Genomic DNA, 16878 nt, shown 5'->3' with positions numbered 1-16878 from the left:
TGTGTGTGTGTGTGTGTGTGTGTGTGTGTGTCCATCTTTAAGTATCTCCGCTCTCCACAGCAGGGTCCGGGCCCGCTCCCAATCTTCCCTTCGCGGACCGGGTCGGGGTGGGCTGGGGTGGGGAGGAGGCTTCCAGGCAGGGCTGGGCTCTGATTGGGCCGCCTAGGGATGGGAGCCCACAGTGGGATGGCTTTGGGGAGGGGGGTGGCTCGGTTCCGGGCGGCCGGCAGAAGCTGGGGCCCGCTCCTGGCTCCTGGCTCTCTAGGGGGCTCGGATGAGGCGAGGATGGGCGAGCTGCAGCATGAGGAAGGAGGATGAAGGCCCGGGCGCTGACAGCGGGGCCCAGCGGAGGGCTCGGGGCGGGGCTGAGCAGGTATTAGCAAGTTCGGAGGGGCCAGAAGGCGGGGGTGGTGGAGACCCGGGCTTGGCGATTGCTTGGGCTCCCTGGCCGAGGAGGGGGAGGGGTGGGCGGAAGAGGAGGGTTCCGCGCTGGAAGCAAGGCGGGTCAGGCCGGAGGCCCGGGTGGGCGGCCGCTGCCCCCCGGGCGGCGCGGGGCTCGAGGTGGAGGAGTCGGGGGAGCTGGCGCTGGGAGTGTGGAGGGGACTCCCGGCCGCGGTGCTAGGTGGGCTGTGGCGTGGACGTTGTCCTTAGAGGGATGCTGCGGGGTGTGGTCAGGCTGAAGGCGGCCCCCCCGAGGACGGGAGGGGCGGGCTCTGGAGCTGGGGGGAGCTTCGCCCCAAATGAAATGGGGGGAGGGGTGGGGCCAGGCGGGTCTCCGGGGGAGGGGGGCAGTTTCTGGCTGGGAGGGGAGAGGGGGAAGCTGGCGAAGTTTTGTTCGGGATGCTGCCGGGCGTGGCCAGATTGGGGGGGGGGGTTCGGAATGAGGGCAGTTCATTCCTGGGCCGGGGTCCTCCTCCACAGACGTGAGGGGGGGGGGCGGGAAGGGCTTGCGTGGGGCTGCTGCGTGGCGTGGCCGGGCAGTCAGCGGGGCGGAGGGCGGGCCCTCCTAGGACCTGGGGGAGAAGGGGATCGCAGAGCGCGGGATTCGCCTTGGGGGCGGGATCTGGCTCCCTCGGGGCTGAGCGGGGGAGCCCGAGCAGGGTGGGCCGGGCTGGCCGGGCCAGGCACTAGTTCAGACGAGGCGGGACGGCCCTGGACTGCAGCAGGAAGCCGGAAGCTCGGCTCCCGCTCCCAGATATGGCCGGGATTAAAGGTACTCCCCCCTCCCCGGGACCATCCCTGCTGGGGCCGGACTCAGCGGCGCGGGGCATCGGGCCAGGCGAGGGGGCGTCTGGCCGGGGGAGCCTTCCCTGAGCCGCGGGACCAGACACTGCTGCTTCTCGCCCCCGCGGGCGGTCCTTCCTTTCCCCCTCCTCTCCGCCCCCCTCCCCATCCTTTCTTTTTCCGAGGACTCGTTCCGCTAGCCGGGCAGCTCCTTCCCCGAGAGCCCTGGAGGGGTGCGGGGGAGAGGACGCGGGAAGGAGGGGGACCAGAGGAGCTGGGGGGTCCGTGACGCCGGACAAGGCGCTCCGTGCCCCTAGCCTCACCCTCCTGGGGGTGGTGTCAGGAACGCCAGCTAGATTGGGAGCTGGAGCACCTGGGTTCCGTCCCCGGCTCCGCTTGCTAGAGCCCTTGGGACTCGAGCGTGCAGTCCACTTCCCTCGGCCTCAGTTCCCTTGTCTGTAAAAAAGAGATTAAACGGTATAGCTTCTAAGGTCACTTCCAATTGGTTGGCTGCCTGTGGTCCTATGGGTTAGGGCCCCGACCTGGGATTTCCCTGATAGAAGGAGCTCTTGCTGAGCAAAGCCCCTTCACTAATGCAGAAACTCACTCTCTTACCTATTTGCAGTTTTAGGGAGCGCTTAGAGGTGCCGGGTAGGTGGCCACAAACTTTGGTTCAGTCTTGTCCCGGGCCACTCTAATTGACCCCCTTTGGGGATTTCTTGGCAAAGATTACTGGAGTGATTTGCCATTTACTTCTCCAGCTCATTTTACTGTAGAGGAAACTGAGGCAAACAGTATTAAATGACCTGTTTGGTCACATAGAATCTGGGACTGGGTATGAACTCAGGGCTTTGTGGGAGGGGGGGGCTCAGTGGATAGAAAGCCAGACCTGATGCCAGAAGGACCCCTCTTCCTGAGGTCAGATCCAGCCTATTATAGGCAGTGGGCCTGGGCAAGTTGCCTTGCCTCAGTTTCCTCATCTGTAGAATGAGTTGGAGAAGAAATAGCAAACTACTACTCCTGTATCTTTGCCAAGAAAACTCCCTATGGGATCATGAAGAGTTGGACCCAATTGAAGACTCAACCACTGGTTTTTGATGGAACTTGAGGCCGCATCCAACTCTCTAACCACAAAATCACACAATTTGATAATATTGACAGCCCTTTTTATATGGCACTTTTAGATTTATATAAAATTTACACACATCATCAATATGGGACTGTTAATGGGCCGTGGGCCGCCGTCCACAGACCCCCGGAGCTAAGTTCCGGGAAGTTTATCACCAAGCTTACTGTAGCGCAATGAGCTTTGGCACTATAGCTCTGACAGAAGGTGAGACCTGCTATCTGTGCTGGTGGAGGGACTGTTTGAACTGAAAGGAGATAGAAAATGAAGGTTTTGCATACCCAAGAAGCCTGCTTGTCCTTAGGCAGCAGCTTTTGGGTTGGGTTCCACTAGAAAACAGCCCCCACATTATCTTCTGGCTTGTTTTTCATTTTTAATATCAGTTTATCAGCATTGTGTTCTTGGACTGCTTCCAATGTCAAATGTGAGCCAGAATTAACTGCCACAGAAATTAGAATCTTGTTACAGCTCCTTCCCTTCTAGCTGTGTAGCTCTTAATCATGGATGTCCAGGGAACTCCGGAACAGGAAGTGCCATAAATCCTAGTGGGCAGTGGGAAGAAAGGAGAAGGAGGCTTGACAAATCTTGGGAGTGGTTTGACTGGGAAAGGTTTCCTGAAGTGGGAGAGCCACAAAAAGATGAGCGATGAGAAGGGGGACTTGTTCTTCTGTGTAAATTGTGCCTTCCTGTCATTGGCTTTACAACTAGAGCTGAGGGGACCATCTAGTCTAAGTCTCTCATTTTACAGATTAGAAATTTGAATCCCCAAAGAGGTCCTAGAGGGAATAGATGGTAGGGATCATAGATTTGAACCAGGGGTGACTTGTCCAAGGTCCCACACTCAAAAGTAATAATCGAGTAGCATTTGAATCCTAGCCCTTGAACTCCTGAACTTGTGTACTTCCTGCTGTACCATATTGCTTATCAGTGGAAAGTAGCGCGTGTGACATTGATTTAGAACTCAAGCTCCATCTTATCTCTGGGGGAACCTAGATCTGGGTTTTCATAAGCTGGCACACGGTGTCTGGCACATAGTAGGCAAATACTTGTTGAATGATAATAGTCTTCAGTGACTTTCTAGATAGTCCTTTGAGAGTCTTTTCCTTGGTTTTTGTTTTGAAACACACACAACACACTTTGTTATATTGTGACTTTACACGTTATTGTCAACTTTTAAAACCATTTAATGGGCACTTTCAGTCTGAAATGACATCAGGGAGAACACGTGAGCAGCAACATGGAGTAGTGGGAGAAGCCGATGGCTTAGAATCAGACCTGCTGGGTTTAGACTCATCTAAGAAATGAGAGGGTTGAATTTTGGGGGAAATTTCTCAACCCAGAGGAGCCAAGATCCTCTTGGAGAGTAACTCCTCCTGAAGACACTTTGCTTGGGGGTCAGTGAGCATTTGTTAGACACTTAGTATGTTCCTAGCTCCATGCTAAGTGCTGGGAATCCAGAAGAAGGAAAGGACAGTTCCTGCCCTCTAGGAGTAGCCTCCAGGAGGCTACTAACAGGGGAGACAATGACATGCTAGCAAATATATGCAAAATAAATTATATACAGGATAAATAGGAAATCATTAAAAAAGAAAAGCACTGGAATTAAAGGGTTTGGAAAAAGACAAATCTAAAAGTTAAGAAGTTTAATTAGTATTGACAGATGTGAGTTAGCTGATGGTTGGGACACTCTAGAACAAAAGGAAGAATTATATTATTAGGATTTTCACCACTTTGGGGCAAGAAGCAACGAGCTGGTTGGGTGAGGCTTCTTGACTACTTTCCAGATTTAGGAGACTGAATAATAAAAAGGAACAGGAGGCCCAATAATTTGTTGAGGGGAACAGGAAGAGGATGTCTTAACATTGATGTGTCCCGGGGAGATGTTTCCCTGGAGTTAATTTGATCTGATCTTGGTAGAGCTGGAGAGATCTGTTAATCTCACCTTATCACAATCAATGCCTTGGTAGGAGCTGAAGTTTGAGCTAGTGGAGGCTTCCCTATAAGATGGAGAAAAGAATCTGCACCGAGCCTGTCTTTGTCTGCCCAACTTCTTTGACCAGAAATAATAATCCAAAATTCCTAATAACCAGACCAAATAATAACCAGAAATAGTAACTCTAAGGTTACTCACAGCACAGAGTTTTTAGCCTTGATGTTCTCATCTATGAAATGAGAGGGCTGAACGAGGGATCTCTTTGGGCTCTTCCCATTTCTAATTCTTAGGATTAGGACAGGCAGAAATGGAGCCCTCCATTTTTCTGTGAAGTTAAAGCCAAGATGCCTTCTCATATGTACAGATTAGATCATTGATTTTGAACTGGGTTTAAACCCAAGTCTGACTCTGAATCCAGCATGATTTCTATTGGACCATGCTAATGGTGGCCACTGAAAGACTAGCCGAGTTAAATTAAGGATCTTGGCAAACATTGGCCATAGGGGAATTTTGTTTGGTTTGAGTTTTAGTCATCAGAACTGTTAGAGCATGGGGGGTTCTGAACCTTCAGAGGCCTACAGGTGGCTCCCAAATAGAGGGAGTCAGAGAGCCTCAGAATATGAAAACATAGCGATAGACATGATGTGGTAAAAGAAGGCTGTTCTTGGAGACAAGATTGCCATTCTCTTTGTCCCCACACTACTTATCTGATGCTAGTGAGAAAATCCTATTGATTCTGATTCCATTTTGGAATTGATTCTATTCTGGCTCACCTTCTATATTATGAAAATTTGCCCAAGCCATGTTTCATAGCCTATGAGTTAAGTTCAGAAGTTCAGCTTTCCTCTCTGAGTTAAGTTGTCTCATAAATCATCCCAATTCAAGGTAATATTTTATTCCTGTACCTCTTATTATCCATGCACATTGAAGAGTGACCTGTTATCTCACCAGCAAGCCTTGCTAGATGCAGGTGGATACCAGGACTTTCTCTGCAAGACTGTCCGTATTCAAAAAGTTGGGGATGTTATCCATGTAGGTGAACCCGTGAATGAGCTTTGCCTAGCAAAGAGATAGAAGGAGGGATTGTTGCTAGTTCTGTGTTCTTGACTTCCATCCAATCATATTGTTTTCCATTATCTGTGATCCTTTGGACTTTGTAACTATTCACGTTCATATAACCTCCTGTTCTTGATTCTCTTGGACTTCTAAAACTGTGAATTCTGGTGAATTCTACCTTATGGTCTTTAGTCATTGAGAGAGACTGTTGTCAGTTTTTGGAGAAGAAAATGGCAAATCAGTCTATTTTTTTTTTTTTTTTTTTTTTTAGTAAAACTGAAATCTTTATTTTTTTTTTTTTATTCAATAGCCTTTTATTTACAGGATATATACATGGGTAACTTTACAGCATTAAAAATTGCCAAACCTCTTGTTCCAATTTTTCACCTCTTCCCCCCCCCCCCCCTCCCCTGGATGGCAGGATGACCAGTAGATGTTAAATATATTAAAATATAAATTAGATACACAATAAGTATACCTGACCAAAACGTTATTTTGCTGTACAAAAAGAATCAGTCAGTCTACTATCTTTACCAAGAAAACCTCAGATGGAATCACAGAGAGTTGGCCATGATTGAAATGACAACAATTGATTCAATGTATTGGTTACTGTTAACCTAACTGATAAATTAATCATTCTCAAATCATTGTCTGTAAAGGGCTAAATTGCTCGAGTTGATGCACTGAGGCTGGACAGCCGAGCACTTAAGGCTAATTACCCTTTGGACAATACTCTATAAGCATAAGCTTGGAAAATGGCCTTTCCCACTATTCTGTGCTGGCTCGATAATTGGTGTATACAGAGAATTGTAGGAAGGACTAGGAGGTGGAGTAAGACTAGTCAGGGTCACTTTGGGGCGGGAGACAAAGAGGAGAAGTCTTGGAGATGCTGCATCCATCCAATTCACTTGCTGTAATCAGTATACCTTGGGATCATTGATCTAGAGCTAAAAAAGATCTAATAAGAAGAGTTAGGATTAGCTAGCTCTTTAGAGTTGGCAGGGCTCTTTGCAGGAACTAGCTTTTTTTGATCCTCTTGATAATCCTGGGAGGAAGTAGCTATTCCCATTTTACAGATGAGGAAGCAGATTTGTAAAAGGAGAAGTGTTTGCCCAGGATCACAGCTAGTGAGTGACTGACTAAACCAGGATTCATACTCAGATCCTCATTCCAAATTCAGCATCTCTCCATTACATCAGTTAGCCCCTCATTTTACAGTCAGGGAAACCAAGACGTGGCTTTTAAAGGTCATTCTTCGGTCTGACCAAGACCTCAACGAGAAGTGGACTCATTCTGTCTCTATATGCGATCCTCATGCCCACCCTGTCAGGTAGTAGAAATATTATTCCCATTTTACAGATAGAAAGACCGAGAGGTGATAGCTTAGAAAATCTATTAAGAAATACAGAGCTCAGAAGCATAGGTGGTGTTGGTGCATCCTACTGCCACCTTCCTAGCTGGGGAAGACCTTCAGGGATGGGGAACTGATCCCAGAGGACACTGTTTCATTTTTAGATAGCTCTGAGTGTTTGTGAGGAAGGAGAGTTTTCTGGCAATTGGCTGAACCTGCGTACTCATTTTCCCCATCTGTCAAGAGAAAGGATTGGACTAAATGGCCGTTGAGTTTCTGCCCAGTTCTAGATCAGTGTTAGAAACCTATGCCATTTACAATTAACAGCAAATAGGATAGTTTTGAATGGAAAATCCTAAAATAATGAAACACAGAATCACTCAAGGCCTTGCAAACTTACCTCTGAACCCTTGCTCTCCCCACAGCTATTCTTGTTTTGTCCTTCAGTGCAGTCATCGGACTGATTTTGCTTGTGTCGGGATGTGCCCTGCAGGCTGATGGGTAAGTTTTCTCTGTCCATCAGAAAGTTTTCTCATCTGTTCTCCAGGCCACTGTCAGTTGCCCAATTGACCAAGGTTATGACTCCCGTTTTGTCCGAGATCTTGGACTTTAGAGTCAAGGGGACCCCAGGATTCAGCCTGTTCTCCCTCCCTCTGCCCACTGGTAATGGAAGGCATTGGAGGTTAGAGGTGTAAGTTAGTTATCAAACAAGCATTTAATAAGTGCTGACTATATACCAGGCTCTTTCCTCAAGGAGCTCACGTTCTGTGGGGAAAGTAACATGTGAATAACTCAGTGTAAAGAAAATACACCCACACTAGATGGAAAGTCATCCAAAAGGGACGCGTCAAGCCGGGGCCCAGGAAAGGCTGCCTGCAAGAGGTGGGGTCGGAAGAAAAGCGATGCTTTGAGGTCAGGAGAGAAGGCTTCCAGCCCTGGGCGGCAGGCAGTGCAAAGGCCGGGCCTGAGACGGGCTTTTATGTGCGAGGCTCCATGTATGTCAGGCCGGTGGTGAGGGTCAGACTTGGAACTGCTTCTGGTCCTCTGGCTCTAACTTACGTTATTGATCCTGCTCACCACGCATGGGTGTGTGTGAGAGGGAGTTTGACTTTGTGTGAATGTGTGAGAGTGTGTGTCTGTGTGAGAGAGTGTGAGTGTGTGTGTGTCTGTGTGAGTGTGTATGTGAGAGTGTGTGTGTCTGTGAGTGTGTGTGTGTGTGTCTGTCTGTGTTTGTGTGTGTGTATGTGATTCAGAGTGCAATCCTCACTTAGGAAGAATGCCCGAGGTTTGGGGAGTGGTTTGTAGTGTATTCTATTATGCCTTATAATTATATTATAATAACAGATTTAATTATTATTATAATTATTACAATTAATTAATGATTGTTATAAGGTAGCATGCTGTCAGGATTAGAGAGCAGGCTTTGCGGGCAGGAATTAATGAATGAGTGAGTGAAAATGAATGAATGACAGATTTATTGCGGATTTGGTTTGCTGTGCTGTGTGCTGGAGATACAAATATCAAAGAAATACAGTCCTCTGCCCTCAGGCAATTTACATTCAAGACAGTATCTAGACTGGTGCCCTGAAGTTGGGAGGACCTGAGTTCAAATGTGGCCTCATTGCATAAAGAAAGGTTTCAGGTAGAGTCTCTTGTGGTCTCTCACCCCTTCAATCAGAGGCAGCTGAGAAGGCTGTAGACTCGCAATGGTTCTCAAACTTTTGTTTTCAATAACTTTATCCTATTAAAAATTATTGAGGATATCTCCAAAGTGTTTTTGTTTATCTGGATTATATTTAGAGGCATTTACCATATTGGAAATAAAAACTATTTTTGAATTTGTAGATCTTCTAAAGGGGTTTCAGGGATCCCCAGGATTCTCTAGATCATACCTGGAGAACCACTGGGAGCATCCAGAACGAGTCATTGTGCTCAATGGTGAAATTTCAGCTGCTCAAAGCTTGAAGTCTTCCCGTATTCTTTCAGGGTTAATGCCCGCTCCCTTTGTGGATTTCTTTGTCTTTATTAGTCCCGATTGGGTTTTAGCCTCCAGGAGAATCTCTGTTCCAAAGGCAGGACTTATTTCATGTTTTGCTCCCTAGAACTTGGGGCTTTCTACAAAGTTGCTTAACAAACGATAGATTGAAGAGTCATTGTTACTGAAGTAACAACATGGGGAATGGAACCTTGTTGCCTTTTAAGAACACGGCAGAGGCTGTCCCAGTTCCCGAGGACACAGACACAAAAGGGAAACAGTTAACATGTCGACAAAGGAGACCTCGGCTGCCGGGCTAAGTTCCCACAGAATCTGTGAGGTCGTTTTTGCAGGAACGTGAGGGGATCGGGAAGGATGCCCAGAGATCCCTGAGCCTGGGAAAAGCTTTGATGGGAAGTTGGGGTTTTTTGAAGCAAAGGCCGGGAGAGTCTCCCAGCTATTGACAACCATGGAGGTGGGAGATGACCTATCATGTATGAGATAACTCATTGTTAAATGAGTGGAGGCGGCTAGGGCTTGCTCATGAAGAGCTCCTGTATAATCAGCCTTCAGCTTTCCTTTCCAGTCTTATGTGATGTTACTCAATTCAATAAACCTTCATTAAGGACCTACTATGTGCTGTGCTAAGCCCTGGGGTATAAAAATGGCAGTTCTGCCCTCAAGGAGCTTATACTCTAATAGGGGAAGACAATATAAAAATGAAGGCTGAAACACAGGGTTAGACAGAGGAGGCTGCATTGGATCCTAAAGGAAATTGGCAGCCCTTGAGTTTATTGAGTTGGGAGTAACATGGTCACTCGTCTTGGGTGATCGGTTAAGAAAGGTCTCATATCTGTGGAGCCCGCAACCATTTGTACATGATCTGCATGCGTTATTTCATTTGCATTCACAACACCCCATGAGGATGGTGTTATTCCAGAAGAGGAAACTGAGGCAGACAAAGGTTAAATAACTTCCTCGGGCTGGCAGGAGTAGAAAGAGGCCAGAAGGAAGTGGAGGCTTCCTGACTCCATGTCCTGTGCTCCCTCAGAGAAGGGAGCTTCTTAAAGAACTAACTTGAGAGCTAAGGTCGAGTCTGGGCTTCCTTCCGCTAACTTGGGCCTCGTCTTCACCATTTTATCTGGCAAGATCCTTTCCCGTTGAGACATGCTGAGGATCTGGGACACTGCTGGTTTCCTCAGCGCCAGTCGTGACTGTTATTCTCCTTCTGCCTCCCCTGACAGAACCTACTGGTCTCTGTTGGTGCTGATATTCTACGTGCTCTGCCCTATCCCTTTCTTCATTGTCAAAAGACTCTTGGATGACCTGGATGCCTCGACCAGTGCCTGTCAGGAGCTGGCGTACTTTTTCACCACAGGGATCGTCGTGTCCGCCTTCGCCCTTCCCATCGTCCTTGCACGAGTTTCTCTGGTAAGAGATAGCTTGGCTGTGTTTATCGGCTTGTGTGGGAGGTCGTGCCCAGCCTGGGACTGGGAGATTGGTGTAAGGGGATCCAGGGTGCAATCCTGCCACTTAAATTTGTGTATAAAATAAAAAGACCTCGCCCAGGTTCTTATCTGTAGCATGAGAAAGTTGGATCAAAAGGCCTCGGGGATGCCCAACCGTAGGTCTGTGATTTTGTCATCCACAAACTTCATTTACAGTCCTTCCATTTGGGTCTTTGCTTTAATTCTTAGGGCCAGATGTATCTGTCTGTCTGTCTGTGTATCTATCCTTGTTATCCATCTATCCATCCATCACTCTCTCTTTCCTTCCCTCCATGAATCTCTCCATCAGTTTGTCCATATCCATATCCTTCCATCAGTTTCACTTTCTCTGTCTCTCTCTCCATGTCCATCTAGTTTATCTGTGTACCTTCATCTCTTAATGTGCATTTATCTATCCATACATCCCTCCATTCATCCATTTATCCATCTCTCCCTCCATTCATCTATTCATCTATCTATCCATGAGTCTATCCATATCCAAAATCATCCACCAGTTTCTGTCTCTACCTTTCTCTTCATATCCATCCAACCTATCTGTGTACCACTGTCTTATCTATTGATATACATATTTGTCCATCCCTTTATCCTTCCATACATCCATCTATGCATCCATCCATCCATCCATATCCAAAACCATCCATTAGTCTCTGTCTGTCTCTCTCTCTTTTTCTCTTCATATCTATCCAATCTGTGTACCTCTTTCTCTCTGTTGATATGCATTTATCCATCCCTCTATCTATCCATCCATCCATTAATCTATCCATATCCAAAACTATCTGTGTCTCTGTCTTTCTCTTTCCATATCCATCCAGTCTATTTGCATGCTTTCATCTATTGATATGCATTTCTCCATCAATCCATCCATCCATTAATCTATATCCCTCCATCAGTCTTTCTCTCCATATCTGTTGAGTCTATCTTCCCATTTATCCATATTTTATTCCTTATTCTTTGTAAGTCAGCCTATCCAAGGCACTCCCAGAATGCTACTTGACTTTAGCCTTGCTTCTCTTGGAGTTTTTAGTTATTCCACATTATTTCTTATTTGAATTAAAAAAAAATAATAGACCGATCATAGCATCATCAATTTAGAAGAGGAAGAGATCTCAGAGGTCATCTAGGTCAACCCCGCATTTATAGATAAGGAAACTGAAGCCAAGGGTAACCTCCCCAAGATCACAGAGGAAATTAAGCATCAAGAACTAAGATTTGAACTCAGGTCCTCTGATTTCAGATCCAGCCCCGTTTCCACTGTACCGCATTATGGAAATCTTAGATCACATCTTTTGAGATTACATACTGCTTTATAAACCTTCTCCCATTTATTCTCCCAACTCACTATAGTAAGCCCCATTTTAGAGGTAAAACCTTTGAGGCAGACCAAGAGGTTAAGTGGCTTTCTTATAAAATATATATTTTTAAATTTTCTTTTTAATTATTAACTTAGTCAGCAATAAACAAAAACATTTTAAAATACAAAGAACAACAAAAAAAGAAATTTTCAAAAGGGTCTAAACTATTACTTCACCACTTGGGTCTCAGTTTCCTCATCTGTAAATGAAGGAGTTGGCCTTCAGGGCTTTTAGGTTCCTTCTGACTCTGAATTTCTGATTCAGGGAGCAGCATCGCAGGTTTTTCCTCCTCCCCACCCCCAGCACATTTTAAATTTGACAAGTCATTACCCATTTGCTCCACTTCTTTATTTCTCCTTGTTTCTTTTTTCTCTTCCCCTTCACTGTATAATACAGTAGGCATTCCTTCTTGCTATGGATTGGACTTGATATGTGCTAAGAACCCTCCTAGTTCTGGAACTCTGGGATCCTGAGTCAAACAATCTATCTTAATAAATAATTTTTTGTAAAATTGATCACAAACTGTTGAGGGATCTAGTACAAAAAGGATTCTCTTTATCTTAGAAAAGAGATAATCATAGAATCAATCCATTCCTTTCCTTGGTGCATAGGCACCAAGCCAATCCAAGAGACATTTATTAAGCACCTTTTTATGTGTCAGTTACTATGCTAAATTCTAGGAGACAATAAAAAGAAAGCCCAACCCTGTCCTCAAGGAGTTTATAATCTGATGGGTAGGGAGAAAAACAACATAGTAAAGGAAGTAGGAAAGGGGGGATTTGGAGGGAGACTGGGAGTACCTGATGAAGAGGCATACTAAAGCCAGGTTAAGCAATAGATGCAGACTGGAGTGATCTGAGAGTCCAGCTCCTGCCCTCTATAAAGGAAGGCATTGGGAGGAGTTACAACTCTAGCTCTTCAGTAAGAAGAAAGAGAGGGCTGAGTTATGTTGTGTATTGAGTATGGAAGCACTGGAACCTCTTGTGTAAGGGCTTGCCAAGCCTTCTTCCAAGCTGCCAGTCCATCTGGCAGCATCTGCCTGGCAGGCAGCTCTCACCCGTGGCTCCAAGAAGCTGTAGCATGAGCAGGAAACCATCTCAACAGCCTGGAGTAAACTATGTTGAGGGTAACTGATGGAGCTCACACTCATAAGTGAGTTGGGAGTCTGCCCTAAGCATGCAGAGACTTCCCCCTGGCAGAATGAACCGAAGTAGCTTCTGTGGAGTCTTCGGAGCTTGATCAGACAAGGAAGATGCCATGGTCATGCCCTGCATCCCAGTCCATCATTGGTTGTCTTGATTTTTGGCTTGTTACTGGTCTTGGATGACCTTGGAAGAGAGTGAGACTGACTCTGTATCACTCTCCCTCACTTTAATCCAGTCCACATATGAGTCCAGACATCCCCCCTAAGTAATAACAACAAAAAAATGAAAACAACAGAAGATCTAGGTGCTGAGATTGGAGTTGATGAGCTTAATCTGGGAGGGACGTCTTGGTTCTTGGAGTTGAAATCAGCAGAGCTAATAAATAATAGCTGGTCAGTGTTCTTAAGGAGCTTTAGTGAAGAGGAAGCCATTATCATCTTTTCTTAAATTTCCCTTTTCCCTCTTCTTACAGTGAGCACTGTATTATGTCTTGTGATCTTTAGTATGGTATGGGGGAAAGACTTTTAGATTTGGAGTCAAGAGTCCCATTTCTATGATTTACTGTGTGTGTGACTTTGAGAAAATCAGGTGGAGGTGTCTCTGAGTATCATGTGTTCTCATCTGTGGCAGTGGCTATAGTGCTGGGCCTGAGGTCAGGAAAACTCATCTTCCTAAGTTCAAATCTGACCTCAGACACTTACCGGCCGTGTAACCGCAGGCAAATCACTTCACCCTATTTTTCTCAGTTTCCTCATCTGTAAAATGAGTTGGAGAAGGAAGTGTCAAAGTACTCGAGTACCTTTGCCAAGAAGACTCTAAATGGAGTCACGAAGAGCGAGACCTGACTAAAAATCACAACAAAATGGGACATATAAAAATATAAATCCCTTGAGGACAGAAAATAATCTGTGTTTTTTCCCCTTGCATACGCAGTGCTTATAATTGTGCCTGGCATGCAGCAGGTGCTTAATATATGTTTGTTGAATGAACTGACTGGAGCCTCAAAGCCTCAGAGCTTTCCTCTATCTTTAAACTGCGTTGATTGCATCGGAGACAAATTATCCATGTCTCTAAGGAAGGAATCTTTAACGTGGTGTGCAAGAACTGAGTTTTTTTTTGTTATCTATATTTCATCATAATTGGCTTTCTTTGCAAACTTCTGTATTTTATTTTATTTTTTATGCATTTAGGAATACGATTCTAAGAAGAGGGATATAATTAATAAAAGGAAGGAGCACTACTCTTAGGAGTTTATAATCTAATGGGGAAGGGGAAAGGCAACATAATAATGGAAGTAGGAAAAGGGGGATTGGAGAGAGATGGGGTGATGAAGAGCATCCTGAAGCCATAGCCTTCACCACTCTACTGGCTAAAGCACCGCTGTCCACTAGAGGGCTCTCTCATCTCTCTGTGTGCCTTAGGATGAGACAATCTGAATCCATCTAAGGTCTAAGACTCCCCAACTCCAGAAAGCCATTTGCCTGTAACGAATGAGTCTTGATGACATCGTTTCTCACAAAACCAATCCCCGGCCCTGCTTCAGAGCTTTGAGTACAGAGCACAGCGACAGCCTCATTTATTGTTTTTTTGTTGCATTTTGTTAAGTCAGTCCAATCCTCTCTAGTGCGGGAGAAAAGATTGGAGTAATGTGCCTAATGGGGAAAACATCGAGGCTGGTATTGGGCTTAATTAGCAGCCATTCCCGCAGTAATTAGTCTAACGGCTCCCGACTTCAGCCGATTGCCTTATTAAGCCTTTTAGCATCTGCGTGTGGTATTTTGTTTGGCATTCTTAATGAGTAAAAATCATAAAGATTTTGTAAATAATGGCCTGTGAATATAATCAAGCCTGATGTAATGGTCTTTCTTCTCTTGTATTTCAGATCAAGTGGGGAGCCTGTGGCCTGATGTTAGCGGGCAACGTGGTCATTTTCATCACCTTTCAAGCCGCCTTCTTTGTATTTGGCAGAGGGGACGACTTCAGCTGGTAGCGGGGGCAGGACGTCAGCGGGCCGCCACTTTGGACTTTGTCCTGATCACTCAGACTCCACGAGTTCCTCTTGGTGGAAGCGTGTGAGGTGATGTTGTGTCACCCTCCTGCATTGTTCCTGTGTTATACAATTTATTAAGGGAAAGTACTAGCACTTAGAGTAATGATTCTATTACCAGCAGATAGTTCTGTCCCCATATTCATATTTATGAGTTATACTGTTTAGCTTCCTTTTATTTCCACTATTTTCCAAGCTTGGTTGTGTGTGTGTGTGTGTGTGTGTGTGTGTGTGTGTGTGATTACTTAAGACAACTTTGCAGCCACAAAACTGAGCATGTACATCTAGGGATATTGCAGTTGACCCTTGAGTCGAAGACAGAAGCTGCTTGGGAGCACCATATTGGTGGAGTGGGATGATGGGAATTGGCGCTTCCAGCGTAAAATCCTTGCCGCATAATAGGTGCTTTATCACTATCAATTAAATTACCAAAGTCATTTGTCCTGTCTGGGCATGAAATATGGAGGTGGCAAATTCTTTGGAACAGGGATATTTTAACCATGTCCACAAAGGTCTGAAGATAGATTTTGGGGGATCTGGGAATGTAGATGGAAAAAAAATTGGGTCTTCATTCCCACTAACCTTCTTTGATTTGATGTATTTTATTTGATTCTGAGAAAGGATCCCAAGGCTTTGCCAGATGGCAGAGTGGGGTCCATGATATTGGGGTTGAGAGCCCTGCTTTAGAGAGACAGTGGAGTGAAGTAGATCATGGGGCAGGCTTTGTGTTGGGGAACCTAGGCTCTGGTCTTTCTGGATACAATCTAGCTGGGGGACCCTGAGTAGATCTCTTCATTTCTCAGCCTCCACCCTGGCAATTCTCTTGAAAACAATTTGGAGGTAAATTGCATTTGCATCAGTAGAAGGAAATTTCACTGGGTACTTTTCTAGAGATTGTGGGATCCTCCCCCCAAAATTGTTTAAAGGATGGTGCTGGGAAGCAGGTGACTTGGGTCCTCGATTGGCTTCCCTGTAAAGTGGGGCTAATGTTTCCGTAGCAGCTTGAAGGCAGACAGCCAAGCCATGTGCTTCTCAGGGGATCCCTTCCAGGTCTATGATTTGTGATGATTTTTGCTTTCCATGTTACTCTTGGTAAAGGAAGTTCCCAGTAGGAGATGCCAGTCTCCCCTCCTTCCCTCAGTAATTATACCTTGCGTCTAACATGAGCTCTGTTATCCTCCTTGCATGACCTCATGCAGATCATTCCCTCTCCCTTATGCCTCAGTTTTCTTATCTGTAAAGATGAAGGTGTCAGACTACATGACCTCTAAGACCTCTTCTGGCTCTAAGTCTCTAATCTATAACTTAGGAACATCGATCATTCTCTAGCCATGGTAGAGGCTGTGAGGACACAGGTTAGAACCCACCGGGGTCATCATGGAGCCATGAGAAGCAGACTGGAGTGAGTCCCAGTGCTGGAGAACGACTCTTCTTTCCTTCTTCTCATTCCCCTTTTGTCTCTTGTCCTCCCTTATTATTAGCAGGGTCATTGGGCAGAATTGAGCAGGGATTCTGATCAACTGCAATTCTTCCATTTTTTTCTGACTACTTGTCTTGATTCTCCCTTGTGAGCAGGGTTATTGGGCGGAGTTAAGCAGGGATTCTTTCTTTCCTATTGCTTTTCTTTTTGTGATCATCTTCCTCTTTCTAGTTATTCCTCCACACCTTGTCCCCTTCTCCAGTGGAACAGTGAGGAAAGGGAAGTCTGAGTCCAGCCAGACAAACTGCTTCTTCATTTCACCAAAGTGCCTGTGCTTTGTAAAATCTGTCTGTGGAAATGACACCTTTATCAATTCCTGTAAAACACAGTATTTTTGATATAATCAACTGACTTATTTTTCTTTGTATGTATATCATTCTGAATGAAATATAAGCATTTTAAAAAAAAACCTTATTGACATGTGTTAAATGACTTTTCCTTATACATTAAAATCTCCATATTATGATTCATAATTCTAAAAAGCAACACATAATTTTAGATTCCAACAAGATGCCCAAACTTGGACAAAAAAGTTGTACCTTTTTTAATGGCTAACTTTGAAGGTAGGGGGCTCTCTGTGTCATTTTCTACTTTGTTTTCAGTGTATTTAAATCAACAGTGAAATAGCTTCCAATTTTTAGAACACGGTATGTACAAGCACATTGTTGTGTTTAATATTTA

General features: G+C 45.3%; 1 protein-coding gene across 2 annotated transcripts; it reads left to right on the top strand.

Moving 5' to 3' along the window:
• The first annotated feature begins 200 nt into the window (after positions 1–200).
• LEPROT lies at positions 201–15556 on the top strand. 2 transcript variants are annotated; one of them, XM_003767277.3, is made up of 4 exons: positions 1032–1213; positions 7116–7191; positions 9910–10096; positions 14553–15556. In XM_003767277.3, the coding sequence occupies exons 1-4, from the start codon at positions 1198–1200 to the stop codon at positions 14658–14660; spliced, it is 387 nt and encodes a 128-aa protein (XP_003767325.1). In that variant the 5' UTR covers positions 1032–1197; the 3' UTR covers positions 14661–15556. The 2 variants fall into 2 exon arrangements, with proteins under 2 accessions (XP_031824818.1, XP_003767325.1); XM_031968958.1 differs by lacking the exons at positions 1032–1213; positions 7116–7191 and adding an exon at positions 201–373.
• Positions 15557–16878: the final 1322 nt, after the last annotated feature.

Source organism: Sarcophilus harrisii, chromosome 4 (assembly GCF_902635505.1).
Source record: "Sarcophilus harrisii chromosome 4, mSarHar1.11, whole genome shotgun sequence".
Taxonomy (NCBI): domain Eukaryota; kingdom Metazoa; phylum Chordata; class Mammalia; order Dasyuromorphia; family Dasyuridae; genus Sarcophilus; species Sarcophilus harrisii.
Note: the sequence above shows the minus strand (reverse complement) of the source record. Positions and strands in the feature narration are given on the sequence as shown.